This window comes from Pteronotus mesoamericanus, unplaced genomic scaffold (genome assembly GCF_021234165.1).
Source record: "Pteronotus mesoamericanus isolate MK-2021 breed Mesoamerican mustached bat unplaced genomic scaffold, CSHL_Meso_final scaffold_651, whole genome shotgun sequence".
Lineage (NCBI taxonomy): Eukaryota > Metazoa > Chordata > Mammalia > Chiroptera > Mormoopidae > Pteronotus > Pteronotus mesoamericanus.
In genome coordinates, this window is record NW_026555325.1 from 22,871,333 (window position 1) to 22,889,429 (window position 18,097).

The following is an 18,097-nucleotide window of genomic DNA, read 5'->3' on the forward strand; positions in this document are numbered from 1 at the left end:
TTTCCCAAGTTTCTTTGAACACTGAATACTTTAATTCCTGGAACACTTTCAACATTTAATAAAAGCCAAGTATATTAGTGAACACAATTTGGGGAAAGGAGCTTTAAACAATAAACTCCATGAATTTAAAAATCAGATGTCTGAAAAGAGGCAAAATGCTCACCTAAGAGTTTAAGGCATCCATTTCAGAAACCATAACAACATCCCTAAGTGTTTACAGGTCATAAAGCACTTTACCTTACATAAACTCATTGATCCACCATCTAGGATGTCAAAAAATCATTTCCATTTTACCAATGATAATAACTGAGCTTCCCTTTTAGATCTTTCTCGTCACAAAGTACTTTCTGCTAATGAATGGAATGATCGCAACATTCTACCCCTATTATCATTTCAGGCTTCCCTTGACCCATCTTCCAAGACCCCCTTGTGTAAACTGACTTGTTAGGTGACACCCCAAGAAAGAAGGGATGCAGACAGAGCACCTGTGCCAGGTACTGTCACATATGACATAGGAGCTCATCTAATCATCTCAATAACATTAAGTAACTATTACATCTAGTTTTGCCACTGAGGAAATTAAGGTCCAGAAAGTTATAGAAATATGTTCACAGTAATGAAATTAATAAATGATGAAGCTGGATTCAACCCCCAAGTCCACCTCTTTTTCTTCAAAAGCAACCTTGTGAGAGCATTCTTACTTGTCTACTGGAAAGAGAGGCGTTTGAGGCTGGGTAGCAATTCTGGCCCATTTGCTCCAGGATTTGGGGCAAACAACTTAAACCATCCTGATCTATGAAACAGGGATAAGAGGAAGTATCTCACAGAGGTGTTGCAGGTGAGAGAGAGTGGATGTGAAAGTACCCAGACCTATGCCTGGTCCATAGAGAGCACTCAATAATTATTAGCCCCTTCCTTTCAGAGAGCTTACAAGTTTGATGAGAAATAATTAGAAAAGATTCACTTTTTTTTCCTTTAAAAGCAAGTTAAGATATTTTGAAATAATTTGAAGGTCTATTTTGAAACTTAAGTTGGGCTTGTGGTTCGCTTTAAAAAATAGTATTTTATTTTGGTTTGTGGTTCATGGTTGGTTGAAGTCTGAAATACGACTTTGTTTACACAACATAACAGTAGTTATAGGGAGGTATAAATTATTCAAGAGCCACATCTAATAAATGTACCCACCAGAGCATTTAGGACACGCCAGAGAGACACATATGTATTATCTTATTTAATCCTTCCAACAACTACAAGGTAAGATTCTGGAATTACTTTGCCTTGAAGATCTTCACCATGGTATTTCCTCTCTGGTCTCTCTCCTTCACTCACTTTTCTTTTTATCTTATCAGAACTTCATGCCCCTCACTGTCCTCAAAGTTTCTTCTCTCTCTCTCAATTCACTTGTCTCCTTAACCTTCCTAACAATGCTTTCAATTTTCATACCTATTCACCTTACCAATGCCAAACCCGACAGGAGTTCATTACCCAGGCTCTTTGCCCCTCTTTACTGCTGGGAAAAAAGTCAAAACATCTGGCCGACTCAGACCAGCGAACTCCCAGGGACCCTCATGCAGCACAGTCCTCCTTTCACTTCTCTCTATGTGAATGATCGCCAAACTCCCAAGAGCAATTATTCCAAATCTTCTGTCACACTCTTGAAGCCTAGAATCCCATCTTTTTTTTCCCTCTTTACAAATTCTTAAGAAATGACCTAGCCTCTTTACTGAAATGGACGCTTTTAGAGGTGGAGAGCTTCACGGGCCTTCCTCCTCCTCAACATACCTAGCATAACCGCCCTCCTCCTTCCTGCAGCACTGATGAGAAACTCTCTCAAATCCCTTTCCCGTAACACCAACGCTGCCTCAGTCTTTCTTAAAAGAAAAAACTACTTCTAACTATTCCCTCGATTATTTATTACCTTGCTCTACCTACAACCACAGAAAGATACTAAAGTAATCCGGCCTCAAGGCTGTCTGAAGGGACTCTCTTTCCTTTTTGATTCCTGACTTTTCTAAAGAAACCCCCTCTCCACTCATTCATTCCTTAAAGCTTTTGGACTGTGCTTTCTACAACCCTTGCCTCCAGCCCCCTTCCTTGCCCTGCTATTCACATACTACTCTACTGAAGCCTCTGTTTCAAAGGTTTTCAAGACCTTCCAGAGAATACATCAGCCCCGCCCCACTCCTCATCCACAGGGGACACATCTGAAGACCACCAGTGGATGCTCGAAACTGTGTACAGTACAAGCCCTGTCCACATTATGTGTTTCTCATCCACACATCCCTCTAATAAAGTGTATCTATTAGGCTCAGTAAGAAATTAACAACAATAATGAATAATAGACTCGTTATAATAATATAATGTAATACGTGAATGTAGTCTCTCTCAAAGTATCTTATTGTACCGCACTCACCCTCTCGTGATGCTGTGAGGTGATGCAGGGCCTATGTAACGAGAGGAAGTCAGGTGAATGACCTCGGCACTGCGACACAGCGTTAAGCTACTCCTGACCTTCTGATGATACGCAACAAGCATTTTACAGCTTCTCTTTGGCTTATCGCAATCTACTGTTGCTCTTTGGGAGCATTATTAAGTAAAACAAGAGTGACTTGAACACAAGCACTGTGATTTCAAGACAGCAGAGCTGATGACTGTGGGGGCTACTAAGTAAGTGACTAACGAGTGGGCAGGAAGTGTACACAGAATGGATACACACTGGACAAACGGATGATTCATATCCAGGGCAGGAGAGAGAGGGCGCGGCATTCCATCCTGCAGCTCACAGCAGCATTGAAAACGTATGAATTGTTTATTTCTGGAATTTTTCATTTAAAATTTTTGGACTGTGGCTAAAACCATGGATAACGGGGGGACTACTGTATTGCCACCAGCTTATCACTCAGTCAGCCTTTGCCTTCTTTTACCTCAAGGAAACATTTAACAGAGCTCACCATCTAGAGACTGTGCTTCCTGGGTTCCTGTGACGCTCTCTGGGTTCTCCCCGTATTTTGCCATTTCGTTCCGCTCCTTTGCCAAAGGCTCACCTTCTAACCTCCCCATGACTGAATCGGTGCCCCGCTAGGTCTGCCCAGACTCTCCCAGGCACGGTCTCCCCTGGAGCGCGTTCATCTGCTCCCAGCGACCCGCCCACCTGTTACCCTTACGGAGGCTCTGAGCCTCTTGCCCAGAGCTTCAGTTCTGCACTTCTAACTGCCTGGTAGGTAAGGCACAATTCGTGCGGCCAGATTAAAATGGCCAAACCATATCACTTTCCTCAGAAACTATTTTTCTTTTTCTTTTCTTCCTTTTTTTTTTTTTTTGGTTGTTGTCGGATGAACATGCTAACACCTTCACCACCATACCTGGCCTTCTTCCACGCTCCTGTTGAAGTGAGAAACCTTTTAACATAATCAATACCCTTGTTATACCATGGAGATTACAGACAGCTATAGAGTTATAGATGATGGGCACTATCAAGGAAAACACTTACTGAATAAGGGCTCCACTCAAAAGAATGTGAGAAATCAAGCCAAACAGGAAAATTCATGCACTCAGGTGGCACAGCCTCTACAATGACTTTATGAAATCCCAAAGGAACGGTAAAAAATGTTTACAACATTCTCCTGGACCCAAAATGTATTCTTAAAGAGGTTCACACTGTGGGTGCTGCCAGCATTTTAGGCTGGACAATTCTCCCTCCTAAGACTGGCTTAGACACAGAAAGGCCTTTTGCATCCGTCATGGTCCTGGACATGGAATATCAGAATTGAGCATTTAGCAAACACAACCCCCTCCCATTTACTTTCACGCCTAAAAAAAATGTATAAATCCTTGTAAGACAATAGCCCAGAACACAGAGGTTTAAAGTAACTTTTCATTTTTCCAATCATTTAAGACTAGAAACCTCAGACCCTCTTATCACGACCACCCCCTCCCCATCCTGCCAGTCACTAGCCAAATCCTAATTCTTGCTGTGTAATATTGAGCCCACTCTGTCTAAAACAGTCACACTGCCCCAAATCCACTGCAGAGCTTTATTTCAATTGTGGGTTCATTCGCCTTCCAAACTCGGGCTCTTTTCTCATTCATTTTAGCAAGCTTGGCCCTAACCCTCCTGCCCTCCAACCTTTACTACACAGTCCACCAAACCAGAATCAGTCCCTATTCCCCTATAATAAAGCTCATGTTTTCTATGTTCACATCTTTGCTGGAATGTTCCTTCTTCCCGAAATGTCACCTTCCATGATGCAACCAACGATCCTGTCTGCTGAGTTAGTAACATTGGCATCGCCTTGAAGTCCTCCCTCTCCCTCTCCTTTCACATGCAGGCATAAACTCTTTTAAAGTACACAGATCCCTTTGGCAAACTGATGACACTCTGAACCTCTCCCCAAGAAAGAGCTAATAATATATGCAACACTTTACATACATTTTTAGGGGCTTTTAAAATAATATCTTTAATTTATTGATTTTAGAGAGAAGGGAGGGAGGGGAGGAATGGGGGAAGAGAGAAAAATATAGATTTGTTGCTCTACTTATTCATGCATTTACTGACTGATTTTCTATGTGCCCTGCCTGGGGATCGAACCGCAACCCTTGCATAGTGGGATGACGCTCTAATCAACTGAGCTATCCAGCCTGGGCTCAGTGGCTTTTATAGACTAAAAGTCTAGAAAATTGGATTGTTCCTTATGCCCACAATTTCACTGTCTTCTTTTGGGTCCTCACCATCTCACAGCTGTTTTAACAGCCAGCTAAGGGGTTTCCCTGACCTGCCTCTCCCCTGACCAGCAACAGTGTATCCCCTGCACACCAACAGTTTACTTCCTACAGCAGGATGTCTGTTCCAAAACCCACTTAACTTATGTTACTCAATAATTTAATTTAACACAATGTTTCTGAGTCTCTGTTAAACTTTCAGTTAAAGGAAAGCACTTAGCCACACCCTTGATGCGCCTGACCTTTAAAACTGAGAATGGAGGGAAAGTAGAGACAAAGTTGTTTCTGGAAATATCTGACTAGGTAGGGTTGGGTGGATCATAAATAGTCTTCCAAAAGGGTGATTTTTTTTTAGGCAGTTCCCTGAAGTGGAGAGATAGAGATCTTGTCTTAGAACAGAACTGAAAGGATATTCTAGGTGATTGGAATGGTATAAAGATAAAAGGGGGAAGTAAGATTCTGAAACAGTACACAAGAATGAGGGGATATACTTGCACCCATCTTACACAGCACGAAAACAAGGAGACCTTAACAGATTTCTTAACGTGATCGCATCAACTAATGAAGAACCTAACAGGGCAATACTGCTCTCCTTTTCTTTATTTCACTCAACACCGCCCCCGCCCACCCCCCACCCGCACTCTCCCCTCTTCCTCCCTCGGTGCTCCCTCCTTTCACTGAAGTCTTGCAGACACTTTGGTGCACACCTAAAGCTCCCCTGATGCGCTGAAAATCCCCTGGGTTACAAAGTAACAGCAGCTTGCAAAGTGCTGACATTATCTGTACCACGTGTATTTCTTACAGAAACCTTCACTGTTCCATTATAAGGACGCCTGTAAAGAGGCCACACCTCCCACTGCACGGCCCTTTCAAAAAGTTAAAACTAAAAAGGAAGTATGTGATGCAGACAATCATGAGTCTTCATAATAAAATAGATCCAAAAAATTCTGACATAAGTAATGGAACAATCTCAATTTTTTCATATTTAATACAGAAATTAAATGTGGGGAAATTTGTATTTAAATACAAATAGCTGTATTTAAATGCAGCTATTAAGTCAAATGAAATCAGAGACAATAGTGGTAATTCCTCAATATTTAGAATAGCTACTTTCCTAAAAAGTAATCAAGAATATAAAATTTCCAATATATATATATAGTACATTTGCCCCTCACTGACTGATAAATTGATGTTATAAAAATTTTTTTTAAAGCACAGGCCTATTTAATTATGTATAAAATATGAAAATACTAAGTTCATAAATATAGAAACTATCAAAAATAGGTGACTTCCAGAAAAGGTTATTTAAGAAGTCTGCAGTAAAAATAAGAATAGAAATTCATAAGAATAGGAAAAGTCCACATCTCAAAGCTCAGGCACAGAAACAAGCATCATCTACGTGCTACTTGCTAAAATTCTTCGTGACATGAATCCCATGGGTTTTCGCTACAACTTTTAGACAGTAAAATAGCAAAGTTTTCTAGATTTCTTTTTCACTATTTTTTCCTTGATAACCAAAGTAGTGTACATTCATTGTGTGAAGCAAAGGGGACTAGAAGGTTGGGGAAAAAATGTAAAGAATCATAAAAATAAGTCACTTATGAGTCTTTCTATTAAACAGAAGAAAACACCTGTTAAAATTTTGGCATATTTTCTTCCAATCTATTTTTAATGTATTTTGAGACTGTATTGTATTTACAAAATTAACAAGTAACAAATAGTATAACCATCCCTAGTTTACATTACATTGTTGTGAAACTCCATATGTTTAAAGGAATAAAGTTAGGGTACTGCTTTGTATAACAAGTTTTGTTGTTGTTGCTGCCATTTAATAAGAATTAAATAACAATAGCTACATTGATTCATTATTTTAAAAGCAAAATTCAGTTTGCTCCATTTAATTTTTTTTTACCTAGTCCTGATTCCAGGAAAAGCTTGTTTCCTTCCTTACGGTATGTCTATCCTATTTTAAAATTTACCAAGCTTTTAGAATGTGTTAAACAAAGCATTCTCCACAGATGTGAGTTTAAAAACAAACGCCCACCAAACACCTACACATATGCAAGGACAAAAAAAAAAAAAAAAATGTTTATTTTTCTGAGTAATGCCAAGATGGCATTCTTTGAAAACCAAATATACAAACAAGACAAAGAAAAGAATTCAGGAAGTCATCATACATATACTAATAATCAAATCTGTCTATTTTTAAGCAAATTAAAAGGTAGTATTTTTCATCAACAAGAGTGAGCAGCGCTCTTTTTATCCTTCTCCAATCATAAGATTAAAAAAAAAAAAAAAAAAAAGGAAGACTGAAAGGCTGTTCTTTCTCCAGAGAAAGGGCAAACTCTGCTAAGAGCATAACACAGAAACAGCTGTTTTAAAATATAGTGGGATTCACTTCTATACTTCTTTTGGTTCAAATATGGTTGAGACTCTTGTTTTCAAGTTCTAGGTCTTTACTCTTTTGGAGGCTGCCCCCACTTTCTAAACACTGTCCATTCCTAAAGGCTGTGTCAAGGTGTCCCAAGAACACACACAGCCTCCCAGGACCACCCGCTGCTGCCTGCTCTCTGGGGGCATTAATAATAATAACACCTTAGAAGGATTAACAACAACCCTGTGGAATGGGCACTGTTGTCTTCACTGCACAGAAGCTGAGGCTTAGCGAGGTGAAGTGAAAAAGCACGCAAGAGGGATGGCCAGAGCTTTTGCCAGGGTCCCTCTGTTAAACCGAGTGATGCTTGGTGAAGTTGAAATGTGCAATCTGCATCATTATCAGGGCTCAAGGAACAGGCAAAAAGGCAAACTTTTAAGTGACAAAAGTAGGAATAATATGGTCGATAATTATGATTTTTATAACTAGTTTTAAAAAGTGAATTGCCTTCCCCAGAGTAAGGTTGCTAGATTTCACTATCATCCATCCATCCATCCATCCATCCATCTATCCATCCATCTACCTACCTACCTACCTACCTACCTACCTACCTACCTACCTACCTACTTCTATCTATCTATCCACGCACACAGAGTACCGTGAATTTTTGAGACACTAACACTAAAACATTATATGTTTATCTGAAATTCAATTTAAACTGGCTTCCTGTATATTTATCTGACAACCCTAGAGTAAAGGCCTTTACGAAACAAACAAAACACATTAATAAATTACAGAGCTACAATTCCCACAGCTGAAATCTGGGACGCTCTGCGTGCCACATGTCTCTGGGAGGCCAAGTAGAGGGAAGTGTAGTGAGTAGGGCTACAGCTGTTCTTGACTGAGCTTCCTTCTCCTTTCCCTGGTAGCAGACACAACCCTTGACTCCAGAGACCTAGCTTTCAGCACCTAAGATATTTAAATTCCCCCACTCTAGAGTCCTGATCCTTCTCTACTTTATATGGATGTTATGAAGATTAAATATAACTGAGGTTATGAGGGGAGTATCATATGTATCTTTAAATACTAACTTATTGGCAGAGTGCTTTGGGAAAAAAACTCTCAGAAACTTGGACAAGACAGGCTCTTTCCCCACGACCAAGAAAGGGCTTGAAAAGTATTAAAATATATGGTGAGCCCAGCTGATAGCAGTCTCTAAAAGGGAGGAAAGAAAAAATCAAGAAATGTGATCAAAACTTCAAGTGAACTATGGGAAATGCAGTAGGACGCCAAAAAGGGTGCCTGGAAGGAAACCTGGGTTCGCACTGCTGGAGAATTCTGTACCTTTCAAATGGCCATGGATACATAGTTAAACAGAGTTGCTTTGGCTCATAAATTGAAACACACACACCCCCAGATAGTCTAATACAAAAACAGGACAAGGCCTTACTTATGCACACCAATTTAATTTTCTGCTAATTTCCAGTAATGTTTACCTTCTTTTAAAAAAACAAGAAACTGGACTAGCTCAGACAGTGTTCATTTAAATATTTCTATGCACAACTTTAACCTTCAAACTTTAACAAAACTCTATCTACTACACACAAATTGCTGTGAACAGAAACTGCTTGAAGAGGATTAATCAACAGCTTTGTTCCTCATCCCCTTAAATTGAATCACTGTTGAATTCTTCACGTGAAGCTACACCCAGTTAATCTTCAAACTGGGGAGATAAGAACTTCACTCATCAAAGTTAGCAACCTTTAACAAGTACAGCTATTAGTTGGCAAGAACCTCTAAAGAGCAAGAAATATATACACATCCATGAAAATTCTTGCCATTCACACTCCTCTACCCCAAAACCCCATGGTGAACCACCAGAGCACATTATGTGGCCAAAAAGGGCTTGCTGCCTGCCATGACTTACAAAAACCAGAGCACATGACATAACGGAGTCAACTACCTCAAGAAAACAGTTCCAATTCATATTCCATATTTAAACGCTTTTCCGCATAAAGCACTTTTTCTTTCAAAACACACTAAAATATTTTCACAACTATGAAAGCCCCGGTAAATAGTTTTTGTTTTGGCTGTGGGAGTGCTGTTTTCATACAATCAGCCTGGATTTGCTTAAGAAATATCATCGCATATCTGAAAGTTATGGGCAATAAACAGGAGGACGTTTCTCCTCCAAGACCTGAATGAACCAGCAGTCCTTGTCTAGATACTGCTTACTGGGCTATCACTCCACTCAAAAGCCTCTCACTTTTGACCCGAGACAAGCAGGTGTATTTCTAATGTGCTCTGAGGCCCGTGATGCAGGAAAATCCTGTTTATCCTAGATGATGCCAGAGATCAGTGCTCCTGGACGCCCTTGATACACTACGTGGGGAAGGAAGGAGATGAGCACCTCCTACCTCTGCTGTAACTGAAACTGGCTGACTCCTATGTACATATAAAATATAAAATTTTAAGAAGAAGTTGTACAATCATTCAGAGGTACCATATTCTGACTTCAATCCTGCTTCCAAATATCACAAACCCACCATTCACATCAGCATTAATTTATCTCATCCCTCACCTCCAATCTCACAGCCTCTGCCCACCCCCCGCCAAAGAGGGTGGTAGGAACTCCTCAACTGGACTTCGGAGACCCGAAGAGCAACGGGCAATGATGGAGGTGGGCCCTGGATGAGTTTCTGTTGAGGCGTGGCTGTAAGCAGGCATTTACAGTGTGGTGGTTTTAAGAGTTTGACTGCCTGGGTCCAAATCCTGGCTCTTTACTACATTGGATTGTACAAACTGAGCAAGTTACTTAATGCCTCAGTTTTCTTAACTGTGAAGTGAAGATATTACCTGCCTCAGTTTCCTTAACTGTAAAAGGGATATATTATTATATTACCTGCCTCATAGGACTATCGAGATGACTAAATAAGTTAACCCCACAGAAGGACTTAGACCAGTGACCAGCAGGCAGTAAGGTAAGTGCTCAAAGACAGTTGGCTGCTACTATCATTCACAAATAAATACATATAAATATATATACACATATATGGTACCTTTTTCTAAAGGTTATTTTTAAGTATTCCTCACAGTCAACTTCCCCTAACCCCCTCACGCTAAGTATTTGTAATCATCTCTAACAGCTGAGTATATATTTCTAGATTAAAATTAAACTGCTTTATACATCTAAAAGTTAGCTATTCTTTCATCAAAATGAACTAATATGAATTGAAAGATGCAAGCTGAACATCACACAAACTTTATACAAAGCACTAATTAGACTTCCCGTTTAGACTAAGCCAGGATGAGATCACAAAGTCACTCGTGGTAACCAGGTCCCTGCGCTGGAAGTGTGCTTTCCCAGTGAATGGCTAAATACTAACAAAAGAAACCTTTGACTCAAATACCACTGGTACCCGGGGTCTTGTGTCTGTATAATGCCTACACATTCATTTCTTTCTTTGCCTATAGAAAAAAGAAAGTCTGTTTGTTTTTCTGATTCAGTCAGCCCTTTTAGTCTCCGAATCTAAGGAGAGCCCAGTGAAAAGAAGAGCATCTTATCAGCGTGCTCCAGACCAGCAGGCTGTCCCCCTCCACACACAAAACCTCCAGCCCCTCACAGCAAAAGGCCTCGCCCTCAGAGCTCTTTCCCCATTTCAGAGCTAACACCCTGCCGGGTTTTGACAACAAATAAATGAATACACAAGGCCTTTACATAATTAGCCTTCTTTTCAGGTAGAGTGAGGTGGGTGGGGGAGGAGAGTTCAGGATAAGAATATTTATCGTAAATTGGCTCCATTTATGAAGTTGATGTGAGTGTGCTGGACCTGAAGGCATTTATTTTAAATGAGGCCACATGAAGTTGAGAGATGCCTGTTTCTGAATCTTGACAATTTTAGCATATACTTCAGCTAGGTCCCAAATGCAGATTTTTGATTTTTGATTTTTAATTTAAGGGCAGGGCTTTTCATAAGCCAGGTAAAAAAAGTTCCACTGACTTGCACAGCAGAGGGGCACACAAACCATGATGTGTTTATAGCCTTTTTAAGGGAAAAGTAGCAAGTAAAAGAACGAAAGAGCAGAAAACAATACTTTTTGACACCGTCCCTGTTTGACAAAAATTAGACCTACTTTCAGATATACTTATGCTAGGACATAACCCATCCCCCCAAAATGACTTTGAGAACAAAAAGTACTAAACAGAATCAACAATCCTGTGAACACCTTTGGGAAAGCCACCAGGCATCCCTGTCATCTGTCACGATCTTAACAGAGTCATGGTCTGCATGGAAAGATACAGTTTGCTTCTATCGTTATTGGGATAATAACTTAATTGATTTGTCTCAGTGGCTAAGGATGTACACAAGAGATTTATTATGGAAGAAAAATATCTGCAACCCTGTTTTTGTTTTCTCAACAAGCATCTTGCCAGTGACCTCTAAATCAGTTTAACCTTTTCTAAACAGACCTGCACATTTTTTACATAATTTAAAGCTAGGTTTTGTTATTGCTGCTGCTGAAAGGATCTGTGAGATTTATCACAACATGGCTTCAGTACCCTTCCTTTAAAAACAAAGATGAAAAACAAAACAAAAGGCCATAACTATAAGCTCCTAGCTCCACTCCTTTTCCCGGCAGGGGATTTTGATCTAACCACTAGAGTGCCTTTGGAGTTCAATCTGTTAAAAAATGTATGAAACGGTATTAAAATAAAAGGCATGTGTATGACTCAGGCTTATCCAACTATCTCTGCAACTAGGATGTCACAGGATTTCCCTGTGCTTCTGAAAACTGAAAACCTTAAGAAAGTGACAGTACAAGTTCCTGTTTTTCTTTTTTTCTCTTTAAAATATATGGGAGGGGGGCGCACGCGAACACACAGACACACACACAGACACACACACACAGAGACAGACACACACAGACACACACACACACAGACACACACACACACAGACACACACACACACAGACACACACACACACACACACACAAATTGGTCTTCCGGGTTTCCCTACGAATCGGGCAGCTTCTCTGAGGTTCCAAGTGAAGATTGTTGCAAACCCTTGTTCCGACTGATTATCGTACTCTTCTACACACAAAGGTTTCAGAAAAAAACAAAAACAAAAACGAAACTTGTTGCAGAGCTGAGCGAAGCCCCCGGCCCGGCGCGCTCCGGCTCCCGCCGCCTCTCCGCCCCTACCCCGTCCTCCACCTTCCTCCGGCCGGGCCGGCAGTGGCGACGGCATCTCCCCTGCTAAGGTCACCGGCCCGAGCCGTCCCCGCGGGCCGCCTCCTTCGGAAACAAGGTCACCGCCCAGCCCGGTCCCTCCGAGGAGCAGAGCGGTGCCCGGCCGAGCGCTACCGTCCTTTGTAAAGCGGGGCCGCCGGCCTCCGCGCGGCATCCCCGCCGCCGCCTCACCTGCTTGCGATAGGGCGTCCTGCAGTTGCCGCTGCCCCCGGGGTTGCCGCTGCTGCTGGGGAAGATCATCGCGACGGGCGGGCGCGGGGCAGCCTCGCCGCGAGGGGGAGGGCGCGGGCGGGGGGGGTGGCCCGCGGGGCCGCGGCCGCTCTGGGAACTCCCTCTCGCCGCGCGGCGGCGGCCGGCGGGGGCTGCAGCTGCGAGCGGACTTCTCCTCCGCCCTCGACCTCCGGACTCGCCTAAAAGTGCCGCGCGGCGGCGGGAGAGACTCGGACAGTTCGGACGGCCGCCGCCCTGCGTGCCATGGACGGGAGTTCGCGCGCAGAGCTGGCGGCGCCGCGGTCTCTCCCGGCGGCAGCGGAGGAGCAGCGCTGCCGCGTTCCCACCTACCGTGGCCTCAACCACCGCCCTGAGAGCGCGCCGGCCGGGGGCGGGGAGGCGGCAGCGCACCGCCCCGCGCCGCGCCCAGGCCCACCCGCGCCTCCCCGCCCTTCGGCTGGGCGCCGCGCCCGCAGCCCCGCCGGCTGGCCTGCCCCCGCGCGCTCCCTCCCGGGCTCGGGGCTCGGGGCGGGGGCCGGGGCTGCGCGGCCCGGGGAGTCGCCGGCGCCCCCGCTCCAGTGCAATGGTTGGGTCTGGCTCCCCGCATGCCGCACATTCCTTGGAGTAACCACCCCCCTCTTTTCTTTTTCTCCCTTTCGTGTCTTTGCTTGAGCACCAGCCGCAGCTCTGCACCCCTGCTCGAAGCCCCTTTTAAGGGCATCGTTTCGGGGATCACTCTGACACCTGGGTTTGGAGCGAAATGGTCCCAGGTCTCCTCTCAGTTCTTTCATCCTTCCAAACTACCACCCCTCCCCCGCCCTCCACTCTCCCAGAAAAGGTGCGGGCAATCACTCCTATTTCAAGGAACAAACCAACCCTCCATCAAATCTCTGCAAATCCCCGTTCCCACTAAAATGTTAGCACCGAAAACAGGTCCCCACTCCCCACGCCCTCGCCGCAAATACGCACGGTAAAGTTCCGTACTTCATTTCTATGCTAGAGTTTGCAAGTTTACCTTCAAGATGACAATATCAAAGAATGAAAATCATTTAAAGGTCATCGGTTTGGTAAACCTTCCAGAAGACTGGAACAGTGTAATCCTTCTACGTGGTAATTATTAGAAGCTACACAAATAAGTACTATTGAAGGGACACAGAAACTGCAAAAAAGGGACAAAGGGAGCAGGTAGTTCCCTTTGTTTCCCCGGCTGAAATGATTCTCCGGCAGCTCAAGATGCCACTTTTCTGGATCACCTCTGCGTTTCTGTGTCAAGTCTAGAACCTGTACAGTCCAGAAGGCTCCACAGCAAACCCCACAGGCAGAGCCCACCTTCTCTGGATAGACAACTGGGACAAGCTTGATACCTTTCAAGTTGGCCTGTTCCTCTTAACAATTACAGGGTTATATCGCCGCAGTAAGTATTGTATGACAGAGTTCTTCCTTGGAATCTGGCCTCTAAATACCTTCCTGGAAAGGGCCATCTTCCCTGATAATGAAAAATTCTAGCTGGACTAAGAAGTGAAGGCACTCAACTAGCTGCCAGAAAGAAAACAAAGGGTCCCCCTATGGAGATCAAGCCACCTAGCAAAGCTGTGGCCATTCAAGGATTTGTCCAAGAGCAAGAAACTGACAATTAATTCATCCTAGATACCCTGCTGGTGACTTATTAGGCCACCTCCACTCCACGGTGCTGCTCATATTCTTGAGTGAAAGCGATGAGAACTAGCAAGTCTCACCTAAACAAAAACAACCATATACATAAAGTATGCATACAATTCCCAATTCTTTTCATTAAAAAAACAAACAAAAAAAAAAACCCAAAAAACAAAAAAATCTTATTCTGGGCACAATACTAGGCACACAATGGTCAAGAACTTACTAAAATTCACAGATACATATCTGTCCTTTAAAGTGATTTAATAAACACAGCACAACTAACACTCAGTATATATATGGTATAACTATTCCCTGAGTACTTGATGTATTTACAATTGTTTTGGCTGCCCATTTGCTACTTCCTCTCACTAGGACCCTTAATAGCAAGTTATCAACCACAAGTGTAAAATATAAGGTTTTAGGTAGAAGTGTTCTACTCACAGGTGCCTTTTCCTGAAACCTTACTGCCCTGATCTCCATAGTTCAGACCTGTCCTCTTTGGGGAAAAAATCCATGTACAACCTCAGTTGTCATGACTGGTCTCTTAGGAAGCCACAACCTAAACCACAAAAGAACAGTGTAGATTAATTTTCCTATGGCTGTGCTCTAAGGTCATGATACTTTGGATATTGTGCTATTCTAGACTGCTAAGACTTGATACCCTCCAATAGTTTTACGAAGATAAGATTTTAAGTGATAATAGATTTTAAATTAGAATATGAAAAAAATGATAATACTAGATAAATTGTATATTAATATTAAAATATTAAACTATTTTGAAAATAAAAAAGGTATCTATCAACAAAATGTAGTGTTCTATACTGGTGCATGACATAATAGGAGAGAACACAAGTATACATCTTTAAAAAAAACAATGTTTATCAGCCAGAGTTCAAAAGCTCCAGACTCAGGTAGGTGCTACACTCTTCATTAAGTAAAGGATTATAAAGAAAGAAGATAGATTTTTCCACCCTCAAAGACTATAAAATATAATGAAGTCACAAAAGCTCAAATAATTCCAACATTAAGAGAAGTAAAAGAAATATGAAACCATGTGTGTATATATAATCAATGATAGGTATCCACTAGTGCTTAGTTGTAAGTAATTACAGCTGGTGATTCTGGTGAGATTCATCTGGAAAGGCTTCTTGACCTTTGAAACAAATAGGTTTTTAAGACAGACAACATAAGGCAACACTCTAGAGAAACTGCAAGTTATCCTGTACACGCTCATCCTCCTGAAAGGGAAACTGAGACTTAGCTGCTGGGCGGTCCTACATCATCCTCTTCTTCAAATCAGCTAACAGGTTAAGTTGTAGGGATCTGACCCAAGGCAGTCAATCCCCAGATGAGCCAGTGACCTATGACATGCCTAGGGTTGAAAAAGGAGCAGAGCCAATCAGATCCTCACCCTGGGAATTTGATTCAGAAAACTCCAAGAGCTGAACCAGTTAGGAAAGGGGCAGAAATAGCAAGAGTGCTGGGGGTAGAGCTGAGGTCACAAAAAGCCAAAACCATACGCAAGCCAAGGTTATGAGGAAGCAGAAACTATGAGTAAACAGGAAGCTGACTGGCAGCAAGCAGAGAGTAAGGCAGATGCCAGCAGCGGGTGAGCTCTTCGCCATTAGACGACGGAGCCAGCCAGAGTCCCTGGAGCTGCTTTTGCTCTTGAGACTTAAAAACAGCCCCTCCGAGTGCACACTTAGTGCCCTCTCCCCTTCTTCAAATAACTTAAGTGAATCTGGACTTTGTAATCCAAGGAACAAAATTAAAACAGCCAGACAAACCTCGCTCCATATTTCATCTTCCCACTTACTAGCCACATGGCTTGGGCAAGTCAGTTAACCTCTCTGGGTCCAACACTCCTCACAGATTGTTTCAAGTATCTATACAATACACAAACAAAAGTGCTGTTATTATTGTTTTTCAAGGTTTTACAGTGGTGGTTTGTAGATTGAAGTGGGTGTACTGTACGGGTAACTGATGCTTAGTAAGCCTGGCTGACCATCAAAAAGCAGAAGGGTGTAGCTGTAACTGAAAAGAGCTAAAAAGAACAAACTTAGGCTAGGGGAGGCTGTCTTTCCGATACCTGTTGAATGGCCACATGAATATATTTTTTAAGGCTGTTACACAACAGATTTAACTTTGAGAGGTTACAAAAAAAAGTCTGCAAACTGTTTTAATAGCCTAGGTGCACTGGAGTTTTTCTCCTCTATTTGCTTTTGTCTGTTTCCTTTAATGGAGTTATGTGTTGGACTAGGGCCATATCTGTATGAATGGGCACACTTTGTAAGGCAGGAGGAGTAGACAGATGAGGGTAATCAGATTGGAGCCATCAGTACCTGCAGAAGCCTGCAATCTTTTAGAGACAGGAGACCTGCAACTTACAAGCATTTGTATAACTGGAATTCGAGAATCTGAATGCAGAAGACATTTGTCCCATAGAAACAATTCGAAAAAGAAACTTTCATTTATAAATCTTTCACATCTCATTTCAGTTTCACAACAGCTCTGTAAGGATGGAAGAGTTACTGGGCTCTATTTATAGATGAAAGGAAAAAAAAGTAAGACTGACTGATTGACCCACCCAAAAAGCTAGTAAGTAGCAAGCATTAAAAATCTAGACCTAGCTAGGGTTAAAAGACTTTGTCCTGTGTGCCTTCAATTCTATAATGCTGTGTCTCCAAAAAGCCTTATAAATAATGCTCTAATTCCCATGTGACTACTTGTAACCCCTGCAGCACCGAGCTGCTGTACACTAATAATGCAAGGCATTAAGTGATAAGTGCCAGCCAAGTGGTCTAGACAATTATGTGCTACGGAGTCCACAGGAGGGAGAGATCAATACAGGATATGTAACGTGGGTGTGGGAAGCTTAGCTGTATAAATGTTTTGTTTGAGGGACATTCAGAAAGAAGCACTGTGCGGATAACCAGAAAATGGAACTTGAGATAGAGAGCTGGGATGAGTGAGGATGTAGATTTGGGGTGATCACTACTGAAATCATGGCTAATCAAGGTACTCCTAGAATGGAGCAAATAATGGAAAGCCATATAAAAGACGCCTTCCCTCCGCCTCACCCCATTCCAACACACACATTATTGAGCCCTGTGGAAAGAAGACTTCGAATGAAATTACAAAGAAAGGATAACAGCAAAGCTCAACTTGGAAAAAAGAAAAAAAAAAAACAAAATGGAGGCAGAGAAGATGTCCAATGAGATAAGAATAGAACACTTCTATCAAGAGAACAGACCTATAGCAGGTTCTGTCCCTCTGTCCCTGCTAATGCATTTCAGGCACCTTTTTTTATTTGGGTCATGTTAAAAACAGAAAGGAGTTAACAGGAAGATTCATCCAACATGATTTCAAATTACAATCTTTAATGAATAAAATATAACCACATATTATTATTGGTCAGTTTAAACAATTCACACTAAAGATATTATTTCTGTGTAGGTCTACATTGGTCGCAAAACCTCTGATGCCTAGCAAAACAGAAAGAGAGAGAGAGAGAGAGAGAGAGGGAGGGAGGGAGGGAGGGAGGGAGGGAGAAAGAATATGAGATCAGCAGATTCTTTAAGTTTCTGTTCTTTCCTGGTACAAAAAAGAGTTGATACAGTACCCTATTTCTAAAGTAGCAGAAATATTTTCTGTTATTTACTATTTTGCTTTTTAAAAAATTTATGATTCTTATTCTAGACTTAAAGTCTCCCTAGACACATATAAAATGAAACCACTATAATAAAACTATAGCTTTGTAGCTATAATCCTAGAAGGTATACAGAAAAAATAAACGCAGACATATACTGATGAGTTTTACCAGAAACAATATTCTAGTGTTTCCTAAATCTATCCTGATGAACAAAAGAGAAGAAACAAGCTT

General features: G+C 42.1%; 1 protein-coding gene across 8 annotated transcripts in view; it reads right to left on the bottom strand.

Annotated features, from left to right (window-relative positions):
• RBMS1 (RNA binding motif single stranded interacting protein 1) overlaps positions 1 to 18,097 on the bottom strand; it is a 204,907-nt gene that overhangs the window by 113,797 nt on the left and 73,013 nt on the right. For 2 of the 8 annotated variants that reach the window (XM_054562550.1, XM_054562548.1), the window contains exon 1: positions 12,520 to 12,902. The exons of the other annotated variants lie outside the window; for them this stretch is intronic. In XM_054562550.1, coding sequence (XP_054418525.1) covers positions 12,520 to 12,588 — 69 coding nt within the window. In that variant the 5' untranslated portion in view covers positions 12,589 to 12,902. Of the gene's footprint in view, positions 1 to 12,519; positions 12,903 to 18,097 lie in introns of those variants that run through there. 8 annotated transcript variants of the gene reach the window in all.